This window comes from Phyllobates terribilis, unplaced genomic scaffold (genome assembly GCF_046119375.1).
Source record: "Phyllobates terribilis strain yellow unplaced genomic scaffold, ASM4611937v1 Scaffold_3__8_contigs__length_932513732, whole genome shotgun sequence".
Lineage (NCBI taxonomy): Eukaryota > Metazoa > Chordata > Amphibia > Anura > Dendrobatidae > Phyllobates > Phyllobates terribilis.
This window is the reverse complement of record NW_027362763.1, coordinates 616,766,258-616,780,898: the sequence shown is the minus strand read 5'-3', so window position 1 is coordinate 616,780,898 and position 14,641 is coordinate 616,766,258. Positions and strand designations below refer to the sequence as shown.

At 46.3% G+C, this 14,641-nt stretch overlaps 1 protein-coding gene across 3 annotated transcripts in view; it reads right to left on the bottom strand.

The window, feature by feature from the left end:
* THBS2 (thrombospondin 2) overlaps positions 1-14,641 on the bottom strand; it is a 1,066,666-nt gene that overhangs the window by 856,855 nt on the left and 195,170 nt on the right. For all 3 annotated transcript variants that reach the window (XM_073671497.1, XM_073671496.1, XM_073671498.1), the window contains one exon: positions 2,074-2,630. In XM_073671497.1, coding sequence (XP_073527598.1) covers positions 2,074-2,630 — 557 coding nt within the window. The remainder of the gene's footprint in view (positions 1-2,073; positions 2,631-14,641) is intronic.

Genomic DNA, 14,641 nt, shown 5'->3' with positions numbered 1-14,641 from the left:
TCATCAACATCCATGATTGCTTCTTTGCAAAACACCCACGGAGTCAAAATCATAACTACACCTGCAGATAAATTTCCAGAGGAGTCTAATTTTCAAAATGGGATCATTTGTTAGAGGGATTCTGCTCTTCTGCCACTTGGGGGCTCTGTATATGGAATCCACAAACTATTCTACGATAATTTGATCTCCAAAAGTCAAATAGTGCTCCTTCCCTCCCAAGTCCCACCATGTGGCTAAGTAGAACTGTACAGCCACATATGGTGTATTGACACGTTCAGAAGGAATTGTGTGATAAATTTTCGTGCCATTTTTAGACATTTTTCTATGTGAAAATGTAAAATCTGGGGCTAAAACAACATTTTGGTGGTAAAAATGTAAGTAATTTTACTTCACTGCTCAATGGTATAAAATTCTATGACACACCTGTTGCGTTAATATGATCACAGCACCTTTAGAACAATTGAGAGGAGTAGTTTGTATAATGGGGTCACTTATGGGGAGGTGGGTTTGCTGTTCCGACACCTCAGGCCCTCTTCCTGTAAGTCATGGCATTCACAAACCATAACAGCAAAAGCTGCACTACAATATGGTATTCCTTCCCTTCTGAGCTTTCCACTGCATCTGAAAAGTAGTTCTCGATTACATGTAGGGTATTGGCGCACTCAGGAAAAAAATTCTGATTAAGAGTGACATATGAAGTATGTAAGTGAAGCTTCAGGAAAACAAACCCAAGTCTCAAGAACATATAGCAATCACAGAAGTGGACAAATGTCAACTTGCATAAATAATAATAATTATTAGTATTAATATGAACGTGAAAGTTAATAAAATAACAAGTTTAAAGCTTATCTTAAGGATGATTGAGAGAGGCTTTTACATAACTTCAGTAACATATTTATATCCTTTTCATTAAAGGATATATATATTTTTAAGCTGCTCAATGTATTCAGCATGTGGGCATAAGTATCTCTGTAAATACCTTGTGTTGCAGATAATGCCTGTGAGTGGCCGCTCACAGGCATCACGTGACCCCCGACTGCAGCTGGCGCTGACATCCGCTGACATCAGGACAAGTCCAGGCTGTAGCCGAGGGTCCCTCTTCCGCGTTCCACTGGTGACTGCTGGGTTGTTGGTGGGGTTATTCCCCTGCGTCATACCCGGCATCCACCGCGCACTTTCCTTCTCCCCATTCATTGGGAAAGTGTGCGGTGGATGCTGGGTGTGAAGTGGGGAATAACCCCGCCCACAACCCAGCAGCCACCGTGGGGACCCTAGCGCTGAGTCATGTCTCACTGGTCGTGACATATAAAAGGGTGTGGCCGCCCTTTGTCTGGGCTGAAACGCTCATTCTGCCTTGGTTTTATGCTTATGCTTTATTATTTATTATTATTTTTGCACTGTGCGATCTATACATTTACTTTCAGTTATTTGGGTATTTTTCTTGTCTTTGGTTTCTCTCTGTTTAATGGCCTTGTGTGAACATGCATTTACATTTTGCATGCACATCAACTTACGTTTCAGTTCAGACCTTCAGGTTTTTCCTTTGCAGTCAGTATGCTTTAGAGCATATAAAAGGGTGTGGCCGTCCTTTGTCTGGGCTGAGACGCTCATTCTGCCTCGGTTTTATGCTTACACTAGGGATCCAGTCTCTTTACCCTTGTCCATATGTATGTCACTTGACAAATGGTAAGGTTTTCAATATTAAAGTTAGGAATGTACCATAAGGGTTGCCGTGACGTGGTGGGATGGCTTTTACAATATTTTGATCAAAAATTATGTTAACTAAATACCCTTTATTATTTATTATTATTTTTGCACTGTGCGATCTATACATTTACTTTCAGTTATTTGGGTATTTTTCTTGTCTTTGGTTTCTCACGTGATGCCTGTGAGTGACCACCAATAGCGCCGCTTACAGGCATTATCAGCAACACAAGGTATTTACAAATATACTTATGCCCACATGCTGAATAGATTGGGCAATTTAAAAAAAAGTACCAGACAACTTCTTTAAGTTAGAAGAAAAAAAGAAAACAAAACCAAGTATATGCAATAGAATAATTGTTTGCTTACCCTAAAGTGGTTTTCACGTACTGAGCCTTTGGCCAAATACATTTTGTTGTTAACGCCACTTAAATGTTCATAGAAGGTTTCCTCCAGACGAAAGCTGTCTAAAAGGTCACAACCAACATACAGGTTGAAATTTTCACCTATCAGTTGAACTGTAATATTTTTCCACTGAGAGTCAGCCAGGTCAACATCTTCCAAGGAAATCACATTCTGTGAACCTTCTACCCAATATATTAGATCCAGAGTATTGGCTCGTCCATTTGAAACAAGCTCAAATAATCTGTTGGAAACACCGGGGCCCTCTATAGAGATAATTGTTCCTCGGTTGAGTTTGTCTTGCCTCATAAAAGCAGTAAGGATAAAACCTTCATTTAGTTGTATCAAGTCAATAATTTGCTTCATCTTTTCAAATTTAACAGATGGTATGTGATCAAAGCGAAGAAAACGATAAGCTGGCGAGTATGGATCTTGTCCACGAAACAGTTTGACTCCAGTGGTCTTCTTATTTATGTTACTGATGTCAAATAGATCAAAAGTGGACTCATCTTCTTTCTCTTCATCTAAAGTATTAAAACACATTGCGCTTGTGTTATATTATTTTAAGTATGTTGCCTTGCAAAACTAGACTATTACAGTTTCTGAGTGCTTTACAATTGTAGCATATTTTATTTTTTGGACCTTTACTGGTATGTTCCATGGTGCTCAAACAAAATAGTCAAAATCTTACATTACTCTTAGCATTAATAAAGTAATTCACAATCTGTTATACAACAGCATATGATTAACCTACAGGATGGTAGATATAAAGGCAATCAACAGCTGTAATATATATATATATATATATATATATATATATATATATATATATATATATATATATACAGTGCTGGTCAAAAGTATTGGCACCCCTGCAATTCTGTCAGATAATACTCAGTTTCTTCCTGAAAATGATTGCAATCACAAATTCTTGGTATTGGTATTATTCTCTTCATTTAATTTGTCTTCAATGAAAAAAACAAAGAATTGTCCTAAAGCCAAATTGGATATAATTCGACACCAAACCTAAAAAAGGGGGTGGACAAAAGTATTGACACCCTTTGAAAAATCATGTGATGATTCTCTAATTCGTGTAATTAACAGCACCTGTAACTTACCTGTGGCACCTAACAGGTGTTGGCAATAACTAAATCACACTTGCAGCCAGTTAACATGGATTAAAGTTGACTCAACCTCTGTCCTGTGTCCTTGTGTGTACCACATTGAGCATGGAGAAAAGAAAGAAGACCAAAGAACTGTGTGAGTACTTGAGAAACCAAATTGCGAGGAAGCATGAGCAATCTCAAGGCTACAAGTCCATCTCCAAAGATCTGAATGTTCCTGTGTCTTCCGTGCGCAGTGTCATCAAGAAGTTTAAAGCCCATGGCACTGTGGCTAACCTCCCTAGATGTGGACGGAAAAGAAAAATTGACGAGAGATTTCAAAGCAAGATTGTGCGGATGGTGGATAAAAAACCTCGACTAACATCCAAACAAGTTCAAGCTGCCCTGCAGTCTGAGGGTACAACAGTGTCAACCCGTACTATCCGTCGACGTCTGAATGAAAAGGGACTGTATGGTAGGATACCCAGGAAGACCCCACTTCTTACCCCGAGACATAAAAAAGCCAGGCTGGAGTTTGCCAAAACTTACCTGAGAAAGCCTAAAACATTTTGGAAGAATGTTCTCTGGTCAGATGAGACAAAAGTAGAGCTTTTTGGGAAAAAGCATCAACATAGAGTGTACAGGAAAAAAAAGAGGCATTCAAAGAAAAGAACACGGTCCCTACAGTCAAACATGGCGGAGGTTCCCTGATGTTTTGGGGTTGCTTTGCTGCCTCTGGCACTGGACTGCTTGACCGTGTACATGGCATTATGAAGTCTGAAGACTACCAACAAATTTTGCAGCATAATGTAGGGCCCAGTGTGAGAAAGCTGGGTCTCCCTCAGAGGTCATGGGTCTTCCAGCAGGATAATGACCCAAAACACACTTCCAAAAGCACTATAAAATGGTTTTAGAGAAAGCACTGGAGACTTCTAAGGTGGCCAGCAATGAGTCCAGACCTGAATCCCATAGAACACCTGTGGAGAGCTCTCAAAATGGCAGTTTGGAGAGGGCACCCTTCAAATATCAGGGACCTGGAGCAGTTTACCAAAGAAGAATGGTCTACAATTCCAGCAGAGCATTGTAAGAAACTCATTGATGGTTACTGGAAGTGGTTGTTCGCAGTTATTTTGGCTAAAGGTTGTGCAACCAAGTATTAGGCTGAGGGTGCCAATACTTTTGTCCGGCCCTTTCTTGGAGTTTTGTGTGAAATGATCAATGATTTGATTTTTGCTTCATTCTCTTTTGTGTTTTTTCCTTGCAAGCAAATTAAATGAAGAGAATAATACCAAAGAATTTGTGATTGCAATCATTTTCAGGAAGAAACTGAGTATTATCTGACAGAATTGCAGGGGTGCCAATACTTTTGGCCAGCACTGTATATACCTCTTGCATAGCCTCCTTTATTATGTATATTGCTGCCCCTTATTACACAGTGCCCTCTCTTGTTAGATATATAATGCACTGACGGCTGATGGAGCAGGGGAAAGCTTCTTTTCTGATGGAGGAGCTGATAGACTGGTCTTCTGGTCACCGGCTGCTCCATCAGCAGTCATTTTATATCTAACAAGAAACGACTATGTAATAAAAGAGGGAGCTGTGACTGACAAAAATAACAAGAATATGCTATGTAAGGGACAGCACTGTACATAACAGCAGAGGAAGCTATATAATAAGAGACGGCACCATATATAACTAGAGATGATGGTACGTAATAAGGGAGGGTGTTATACATAATAAAAGAGGAAACTATATAGCTAAGGACGGCGCTATACATAATAAGTGAATACACTATATACTAAGGGACTGTGCTATACATAATAAATGAGTATACTATGGAACTGTGCTATACATAATAAGGCTACTTTCCTGTATCTGTGTGCAGTGTCGGTGTGCTGCCCGCTTTTACAGACGCATTGAGCATGTCCTATTCTGATCCTCAAAATCAGATCAGAACAGGACATTCTCTGACCCTCAGAGATCTCATTCTTAGATCCGTGATTTTCATGAATGTGTGAATGGATCTATAAAACTCTACGAGTCCATGATATCTGATAAAAAAAATCTGGAATCACACAGACATTTCACACAAATGTGAGAATGCAGCCTAAGGGTTTTTACAGATAACATTATCACTCTTAGGCTGTGTGCACACGATGCGTTCTTCATGCGTTTATGCTGCAGAATTTCCGCAGCGGAAACGCATAAAAAACGCATGGTAATGCGCACCCCATGGTCCCCAATGGCATTCCGCAATGTCAATGCACATGCTGCGGATTTTTCCGCAGCGTTTCTGCAGCGCAAATAAATCCACAGCATGTTCATTAATTTTGCGGAAGTGCCGCCATTGACTTGCATTGAGACACATAGAATCCGTGTCTGTACATTTTTACAAGCGGCTTCTATGCGTCTCTATGTGCGGATGGTACCCAGTTGTGGAGGAGAGGAGACTCTCATCCAGACCTGGGTACCATTGTACCTGTAAAAAAAAGAATAAAATAACAAATAAAGTTTATATTCACCTGTGCGGCGGCCCGCGCAGCGCTTCTCCTTCCAGGACCTGAGATGACGTCACGGTCATGTGACCGCAGGCTGTCTCGCGAGATGCCAGCAACCCGGAAGAAGCCAGGACGAGCGCGACAGCTCACGCGGCGGGGGATCGGGGGTGAGTATAGCTTTATTCTTTTATTTTTACGGTCACACTGTATAAATGCATGCCGTTTGCATGGATTTATACAGTGTGACCTAGTTGTCAAGCACTTTCCAAGTGATGCTATCGCCTGGAAAGTGCTTGTCAGTCCGCATGCAGAAACACATGCGTTAACGCATGTGGGTACGCATGTGAATCCGCATGTATTAAGCATGTATTCTGCAGGAAAAACGCATGCACAATCTGCATGCGTTTTTTCTGCCAGGGAGATGCAGAAATGCTGCAGAAATTTTCTGCTTCATTTCTGCATCGTGGGCACATAGCCTAACTCACATAGTGCAGATACAGAATAATATTTACATCCAGGCACTTACTGCTGATGTCTCATTTGATCACAGTCGGTTTCTGCTGTTTTGTTCTCCATCTGGTCAGACCTTCAGGTCGGCGTCTCCCAGACACAACTTGTCTTGTCACGATGATCTCCAGCCTAGAAAATAACAAGGTCACATATATTTTATATATACATGCGTTTCACCTACACTGTGCCCCTGAATAGAGATATGTACCCCCCCATTAATATACTATTAGCCACTTAGTAATCAAAGTATAAAGTGATAAGCAGTACTGTGCCCCCCATTAACTATAATCTCCACCGACCAATAATACAAAATATTCAGTCTCTGTGACTCTCCCCAATTAACTGTAAGGCTATGTGCACACAGAAAATATACAAGGCTTTAAAGCACAAGCAAAGAGAGCCCCATAATTGCTCTCTCCCAGCACCCCCATCACTGCTCTCTCTCAGCACCTCCATCATTGCTCTCTCCAAGCCCCCTCTGTCATTGCTCTGTCCCAGCACCCCCATCATTGCTCTCTCCCAGCACCCCCATCATTGCTCTCTCCCAGCACCCCTGTCATTGCTCTCCCCAGCCTCATCATTGCTCTTCCCATCCTCATAATTGCTCTCCCCATCGCCACCATCCTCATCATTACTCTCCCTATCGCCACCATCCTCATCATTGCTGTCCCCATCGTCACCATCCTCATCATTGCTGTCCCCATCGCCACCAGCCCGATCACTGCTTTCCCCATCGTCAACAGCCCCATCACAGCTCTCCGGATCGCCACCAGCCCCATCACTGCTCTCCCCACCATCACCATCCCCATCATTGCTATCCCCATCTCCATCATTGCTCTCCCCATCGCCACCATCCCCATCACTGCTGTCCCCATCACCACCAGCCCCATCACTACTGTTCCCAACACTACCAGCCCCATCACTGCTGTCCCCATCACCACCATCCCCATCACTGCTGTCCCCATCACCACCATCCCCATCACTGCTGTCCCCATCACCACCAGCCCCTCACTGCTGTCCCCATCGCCACCAGCCCCATCACTGCTCTCCCCATCCCCATCATCCCCAGCATTGCTCTCCCCATCTCTTTCATTGCTGACCCCATCGCCACCAGCCCAGCATTGCTCTCTCCATCGGCCCCATTGCTCTCCCCCACCTCCTCTCATTGCCCTGTTCCTCTACCCAGTGTTTCAGTAAAAAATAAAAACACAACTTACCTCTCGGCACACTCCCCTGCAGCATCCACCTCGGTGCTGGCAACTTTCGCTCTGACACAGCCCGCGCTGCATGATGACGTCATCAAGCAGTGCGGGCCTGTGTCAGGGAGGAAGCGCCGGGCAGGAAGCAGAAGTGAAGACGGATCCCTGCAGCTCCACTGCCATTTTCCTACTGGCAGCTGTGCGAAGCACATGACAGGGCAATCTGGCCATGGGCCCCCCAGAGCCTGGGGCTCCGAGAAGCAGGCCAGACTGCCCTCGATAGTAGCCTCCTGTCAAGGGCCCCCCCTGCACTGCTTGGCCCCGATGTAGTTGAACTGGCTGTACCGGTGGTAGGTCCGCCCCTGTATGTATGTGTGTGTATATACATATACATATATACATATACATATACATATATATATATATATATATATATATATATTTTAAGATGGCCGCCGGACACATCCTTGAGGGGAGATATGTATCGCTGAGGTTGGCAGCTTCAGTGATGGAAAGCATACTCCAGCACACATAGTGCTGAGAGGGTTAATAGGGCTTATCAAGGCCGTTTTTTTCGAGCAGTCATAAGAGACGGGTGGGATTGGCTGCTCAAATGTCACGTCACATGTCTATGGCAAGAGATGTGGAGACCTCTAGCGTGTCTGTGCTAAAAGACACTGACTGTGAGTGGGCGAACCCGCAGTACTATATGGACTGTTAATTTTCCTCTTTTGTTATGTTGTGCCGGAGAAGGCTGTGTTTTGTTTCCTTTGAAAGTGCAGTTTATGAAGCTTGAATAACCTGCCTTGGACATTTTAAAGAGACAGTTTCCTGTGCCTAACTGTAATGTGGCTGAGTGAGTACCAAACCCTACAATTTGTGCTAGAAGCAAGGGCACGAATCCCAAGGGGCAGTGTGACTGCTACAGGAAACCGTTTATGTCCTCAGTGAAGGCCACCAGCCAGCCAGGGACTTCCGGCAACATGGAGGAGCTGATAAAGCAACTCGTGCAGGCTAATCTCCGGCAGCATCAACAGCAACAGCAGCAGCAGTGGAAACAGCAGCAGCAGAAGATGGAGCTCCTAGCCGAGGTGATCCGTGGCAGGGCAACTACCCCACCCCCAACTCCAGGTGATGACTCTCGCGTGAGGAAGACGGTAAGAAGAGCATTACCAAAGATAACCCCGGGTGATGACGTAAACGCATTCCTGACTGTCTTTGAGAGGATGGCAGAGCGGGAGAAATTACATCCAGAGCAGTGGGCGGAGATTTTGGCACGATATTTAACAGGCGAGCCGCAGAAAGCCTATTATGACTTGGCCTTTCAGGATGCAAAAGAGTATGCCAAATTAAAAACGGAGATCTTGACTCACTTGGGAGTGACTCTGACTGTCAGGGTGCAACGGGTGCACCACTGGGCCTATTGTAGTGACCATCCACCCCAGCCCCAAATGTTCGGCCTCCTACACCTGGTCCAAAAGTGTTGCAACCTGAATCTTCCTTCCCAGCACAGATGGTGGAGAGGGTCGTTATAGACAGGTTCATACACTCTCTTCCGAGGTCAGTGCAATCCAGGGTTGCCCAGAGAGATCCCCTTAATGCCGATGACTTGGTGAGGTTGGTGGAAAGGTACCAGGTGGTTGAGAGTTCCTTGGGGAAACAACGGGTCATAGCCTCTCCATACATGGGTTCCCAAAAGGGAACGGCCATTCAAAAGAGGGGAGCTAGAGCTACACCTGGGGGGCATCATAGAGTTCAAGAGGGGCCCGAGTTGCAGCCAAGGTCCCGCCTCGAAACGTAGTATGTTGGAGATGTCATACCCCAGGTCACATAGCCGTCCATTTCCCCATGACCAACGAGCCAATGGACTGGTGCGCAGGACGGCGGTGCTCGTACTTTGCATATCCTGCCTGCAGTGCTGTTCCTCAACCAGGCGAGGGACCGCAGGCATGCTCCGTATCGGTGAATGGAGTGCAAGTGACTCCTCTGTTAGACTCGGGAAGTCTGGTAACTCTAGTGCGGGCCACAGTTCCTCATCAACTGGTTCCGGGGAAAAAGGTCAGCATCCGTTGTATCCATGGGGACGCTAAAAGGACTACCCTGTGGCCCGAGTGGCCATAGACACAAACTGTAGCGCTGAGTCCCATGAGGTGGGCATAGTCAAGGACCTTTTTCAACCTGTTATAATAAGGCGGGATTTTGCATTGTTTTGGGACTAGTTGGAGAAAGGGAGGAAGCCTGGCTGTCCGGACAACAACTAGGTCACTCCGGAAGAAATCTCGTCACAGGCCACAGCCAACGGTTTTCCTTTTTGTGTGCTGGTTGGGGATGAGAATGAGGCAGCATCCCTTGGAGGCCAACATCCCTGAGCTGGAGGTGTCCGGGGGAAACTTTGGAACCACCCAGCTCAGAGACTTGACTCTAAAAGGGGCATTTGATAATGTCACTGTCCTTAATGGTGTTTCTCAGGAGGCGGGGGCTGACACCCGATATCCGCACTTCGCAGTAAATGGGGAGTTACTATATCAGGTCACCAAGATCAGAGGGGAGGTAATCGAGCAGTTACTGGTGACAGGGCCCTACGGGCGCAGGGTGTTAGATATGGCCCATACACATGTGTTGGGTGGTCATCTGGGGGTAGAGAAAACCCAGGAAAGGATTATCCAGAGGTTCTATTGGCCCAATTGTCACCGAGAAATTATAAATTTTTGTAGGTAATGTCCCACCTGCCAGCTGACCTCCCCGGTGGCCCACTTCCGTAGCCCCTTAGTGCCATTGCCAACTATTGAGGTGCCATTTGATCGCATAGCCATGAATCTAGTGGAAACCCTGGTCAAGTCCGCCAGAGGACATCAGTATACCCTGGTGGTACTGGACTATGCTATGCGGTATCTGGAGGCCATGCCACTACTTAACTCCTCTGCCAAATGTATAGCCCGGGAGTTGATCCATATCTTCTCTAGAACAGTGTTGCCTAAGGAAATCCTAACTGACCAAGGGACCCGATTTATGTCACGAGTGATGCAAAACCCTGCAGATCACACAACTCAGGAATTCAGTCTACCACCCCCAGACAGATGACTTAGTGTAAAGATTTAATAAAACCTTGAAGGCCATGTTAAAGAAGGTCGTGGAGAAAGATGTCCAGGACTGGGACTGTCTACTGCCGTACCTTCTATTTTCCATCAGAGAAGTTCCACAGGCCTCAACTGGATTGTCCCCGTTTGAGCTATTATATGGCCGACACCCCCTCGGACTCCTGGACGTAGCAAAGGAGACCTGGGAGGCGGAGTCTACATCCTACAGGAGTGTGATCGAACATGTGGCCCAGATGCAAGAGAGGATTGCAGAGGTGATGCCCACTGTGAAAGAACACCTCCTCAAAGCACAAGAGGCACAGTTGAAGGTGTACAATAGATCAGCGAGGGTGACACACTTCAACCCTGGGGATTGTATCTAGTGCTGGTACCTACGATGGAGAGCAAGTTACTGGCCGAGTGGCATGGCCCCTATGAAGTGGTTGAAAAGCTTGGCAACAACAACTATAGGGTCACCAACCTGGGAGAAGGAAGCCCTACCAGGTATACCACGTCAACCTCATTAAGCTGTGGCGAGACAGGGAGCCGGTGGAAGCTCCATGTCTGATAGCGAAGACTGAAACCGACATGAAGAAAGTCAAGGTGGCAGAGTCGCTGTCACACACCCAGAACCAACAATGCCGAGAGTTGCTGCAGCGGAACAGGGACCTGTTCTCGGATCTACCGGGCTGTACTCAGGTCATAGAGCATGAGGTACTTACGGAGCCTCATGACCGAATGAATATGAAACCATATCGGATTCCTGAAGCATGCCAAGATGTAATCTCAAAGGAGGTGAAGTGCATGCTGAATCTGGGGGTCATCGAGGAGACCAAGAGTGGCAAAAACCAGTCCCATAGTCTTAGTGCCGAAACCAGATGGAGAATGGAGGTTCTGCAATGACTATAGGAAACTGAATAAGGTCTCTAAGTTTGATTCATACCCAATGCCCAGAGTAGATGATCTAATTGAGAGACGAGGGTCGGTCAGGTACATTACCACCCTTGACCTCACAAAATGGTATTGGTAGATCCCTATGTCCCAAGAGGCCAAAGAGAAGACGGTATTTTCAACGCCATATGGGTGTTTCCAATACACCAGAATGACGTTTGGATTGCAAGAAGCTCCAGCTACCTTCCAGAGACCCATGGACCGGATTCTAGCTCCCCACAAGAAGTATGCAGCAGCCTACGTGGATGATATCGTGATCTACAGCCAGGATTGGGGTAGCCATCTGAGCAAAGTCCAGGCCATAATCAATGCTCTACAGAAGGCAGGGTTTTCCATTAACCCGAAGAAATGTGCCATGGGCATGGAGGCGGCCAGATGTTTGGGGTAGGTAGAGGCGTGCTAAAGACCCAAATAAATAAATTTGACGCGATCTGGGGTTGGCCTCAACCTCTCACAAAAAAGCAGGTCAGAGCGTTCCTCGGCATCGTGGGCTACTACTCCCGGTTCATCCCTAACTTTGCCATGACAGCCGCCCCATTGACAGACCATTGTCCTTAAGGGGACAAAATCAGCTATGGCTAAGTGGTCTCCAGAAACCGAGACAGCCTTCCAGGAACTCAAGCAAGCCCTGTGTAAACAGCCGGTATTGGTGGCACGTGATTTCTCGAAGGAGTTTGTGGTCCAGACGGACGCGTCAGATTTCGGGCTGGGTGCGGTCCTTTCACAAGAGATGAACGGCGAAGAGCACCCCATAATGTATTTAAGCCTGAAGCTGATGTCTTGTGAGAGAAATTACTCCATAGTAGAGAAGGAATGTTTGCCCATCAAGTGGGCTCTAGACACTCTAAGATACTACCTCTTAGGCAGGAAGTTCAGGTTAGTATCAGACCATGCCCCACTAAGGTGGATGAGCGAAAAGGAGGGGAACAATGCTCGAGTGACAAGGTGGTTCCTAGCTCTTCAGAAGTTCAGCTTCCAGGTAGAGCATAGGCCTGGGAAACTGAATGGCAATGCTGACACATTGTCAAGGGTCCACTGTATGTTAGTGGAAGGTGCCAAGCTCCCCGGCTTTGGGCAGAGGGGGGGTATGTAAGATGGCCGTCTGACATGTCCGTGAGGGGAGATATGTATCGCTGAGCTTGGCAGCTTCAGTGAAGGAAAACCAGGAAAGCATGCTCCAGCACACATAGTGCTGAGAGGGTTAATAGGGCGTATCAGGGCCGTTTTTTTTGACCAGTCATAAGAGATGGGTGGGATTGGCTGCTCACATATCCCCACCCCAGGGTGTGTGTATAAAATTTAGACTGAGTGTCTCATTCAGTGTCTGTGACTGGAGGTGTTGAGACCTCCAGCGTGTTTGTGATAAAAGACACTGACTGTGAGTGGGCGAACCCGCAGTACTATATGGACTGTTAATTTTCCTGTTTTGTTACTTTGTGCCGGAGAAGGCTGTATTTTGTTTCCTTTGAAAGTGAGGTTTATGAAGCTTGAATAAACCTGCCTTGGACATTTTAAAGAGACAGTTTCCTGTGCCTACCTGTAACGTGGCTGAGTGAGTAGCAAACCCTACAATTTGTGCTAGAAGCACGGGCATGAATCCCAAGAGGCAGTGTGACTGCTACAGGAAACCGTTTATGTCCTCAGTGAAGGCCACCAGCCAGGCAGGGATGTCCGGCAACATGGAGGAGCTGATAAAGCAACTCGTGCAGGCTAATCTCCAACAGCAACAACAGCAACAACAGCAGTGGCAACAGCAGCAGATGCAGCAGATGGAGCTCCTAGCGAGGAGATCCGTGGCAAGGCAACCGCCACAACCCCAACTCCAGGTGATGACTCTCACGTGAGACGGTAAGAAGAGCATTACAAAAGATGACCCAGGGTGATGACATAGAGGCATTCCTGACTCTTTGAGAGGGTGGCAGAGCGGGAGAAGGCTGTGTTTTGTTTCCTTTGAAAGTGCAGTTTATGAAGCTTGAATAAACCTACTTTGGACATTTTAAAGAGACAGTTTCCTGTGCATACCTCTAGTGAGTACCATACCCTACTATATATATATATATATATATATATATATATATATATATATATATAATAGTCCATATAACAGAGGCGGTTGATCCAGCACTTCCAATAAAATGTATATTTTTATTCAGAAAATCTCATCCATAAAAGATATATAACTCCATAAGAAATCCACAAAAACATATGGAAAAGTGTGTCATCTGAGGAAATAGTCCCAAGGGAGATACATTCAGGGTATTGGTTGACGCGTTTCGAAGTTATACTTCTTATTCATAACCTACCAATGAAGTGAAGGCGTCAGAAACGGAGCATGTGCATAGAGCTATCCGGCGCCATTTTACTGAAGACACATTTGCAGTGTGTCTTCAGCAAAATGGCGCCGAATAGCGCGGTATGGGCACGCGCGTACTCCGGCGCCACACTCCTCTCCCAGCCTCCGGCAGAACAGGACACCGCAGAGCACAGGGAAGAAAGGTGAGCATAAGTGTATATTTTTTTTTGTATGTGTGCAACGTGAAAGGAATGAGGGGTACCATGCATACCAGGATTGGGGGATGAAGGGACCACACATACCAGGATTGGCGGATAAGGGGGCCACACATACCAGGATTGGTGGATGAGGGGGCCACACATACTAGGATTGGGGGTGAGGAGACCATGTATACCAGGATTGGCGGATGAGGGGACCATGAATACCAGGATTGGGGGATGAGGGGGCCACACATACCAGAATTGGGGGATGAGGGATACCATACATACCAGGATTGGGGGTGACGGGACCATGAATACCAGGATTGGAAGGTGAGGGGGCCACACATACCAGGATTGGGGGATGAGGGGTACCATGCATACCAGGATTTGGGGGTGAAGGGTGCCATGCATACCAGGATTGGGGGATGAGGGGACCATGCATATTAGGATTGGGGGTGAGGGGATCATGCATACCAGGATTGGGGGGTGAAGGGTGCCATGCATACCAGGATTGGGGGATGAGGAGTGCCATACATACCAGGATTGGTGATGAGAATGCCATGCATACCAGGATGAGGGATTGGGTACCACCATACATACCAGGATTGGGGGATGGGGGGTGCCAAGCATACCAGGATTGGGGGGTTAGGGGGCCACAAATACCAGGATTAGGGGGTGAGGGGTACCATGCATACCAGGATTGG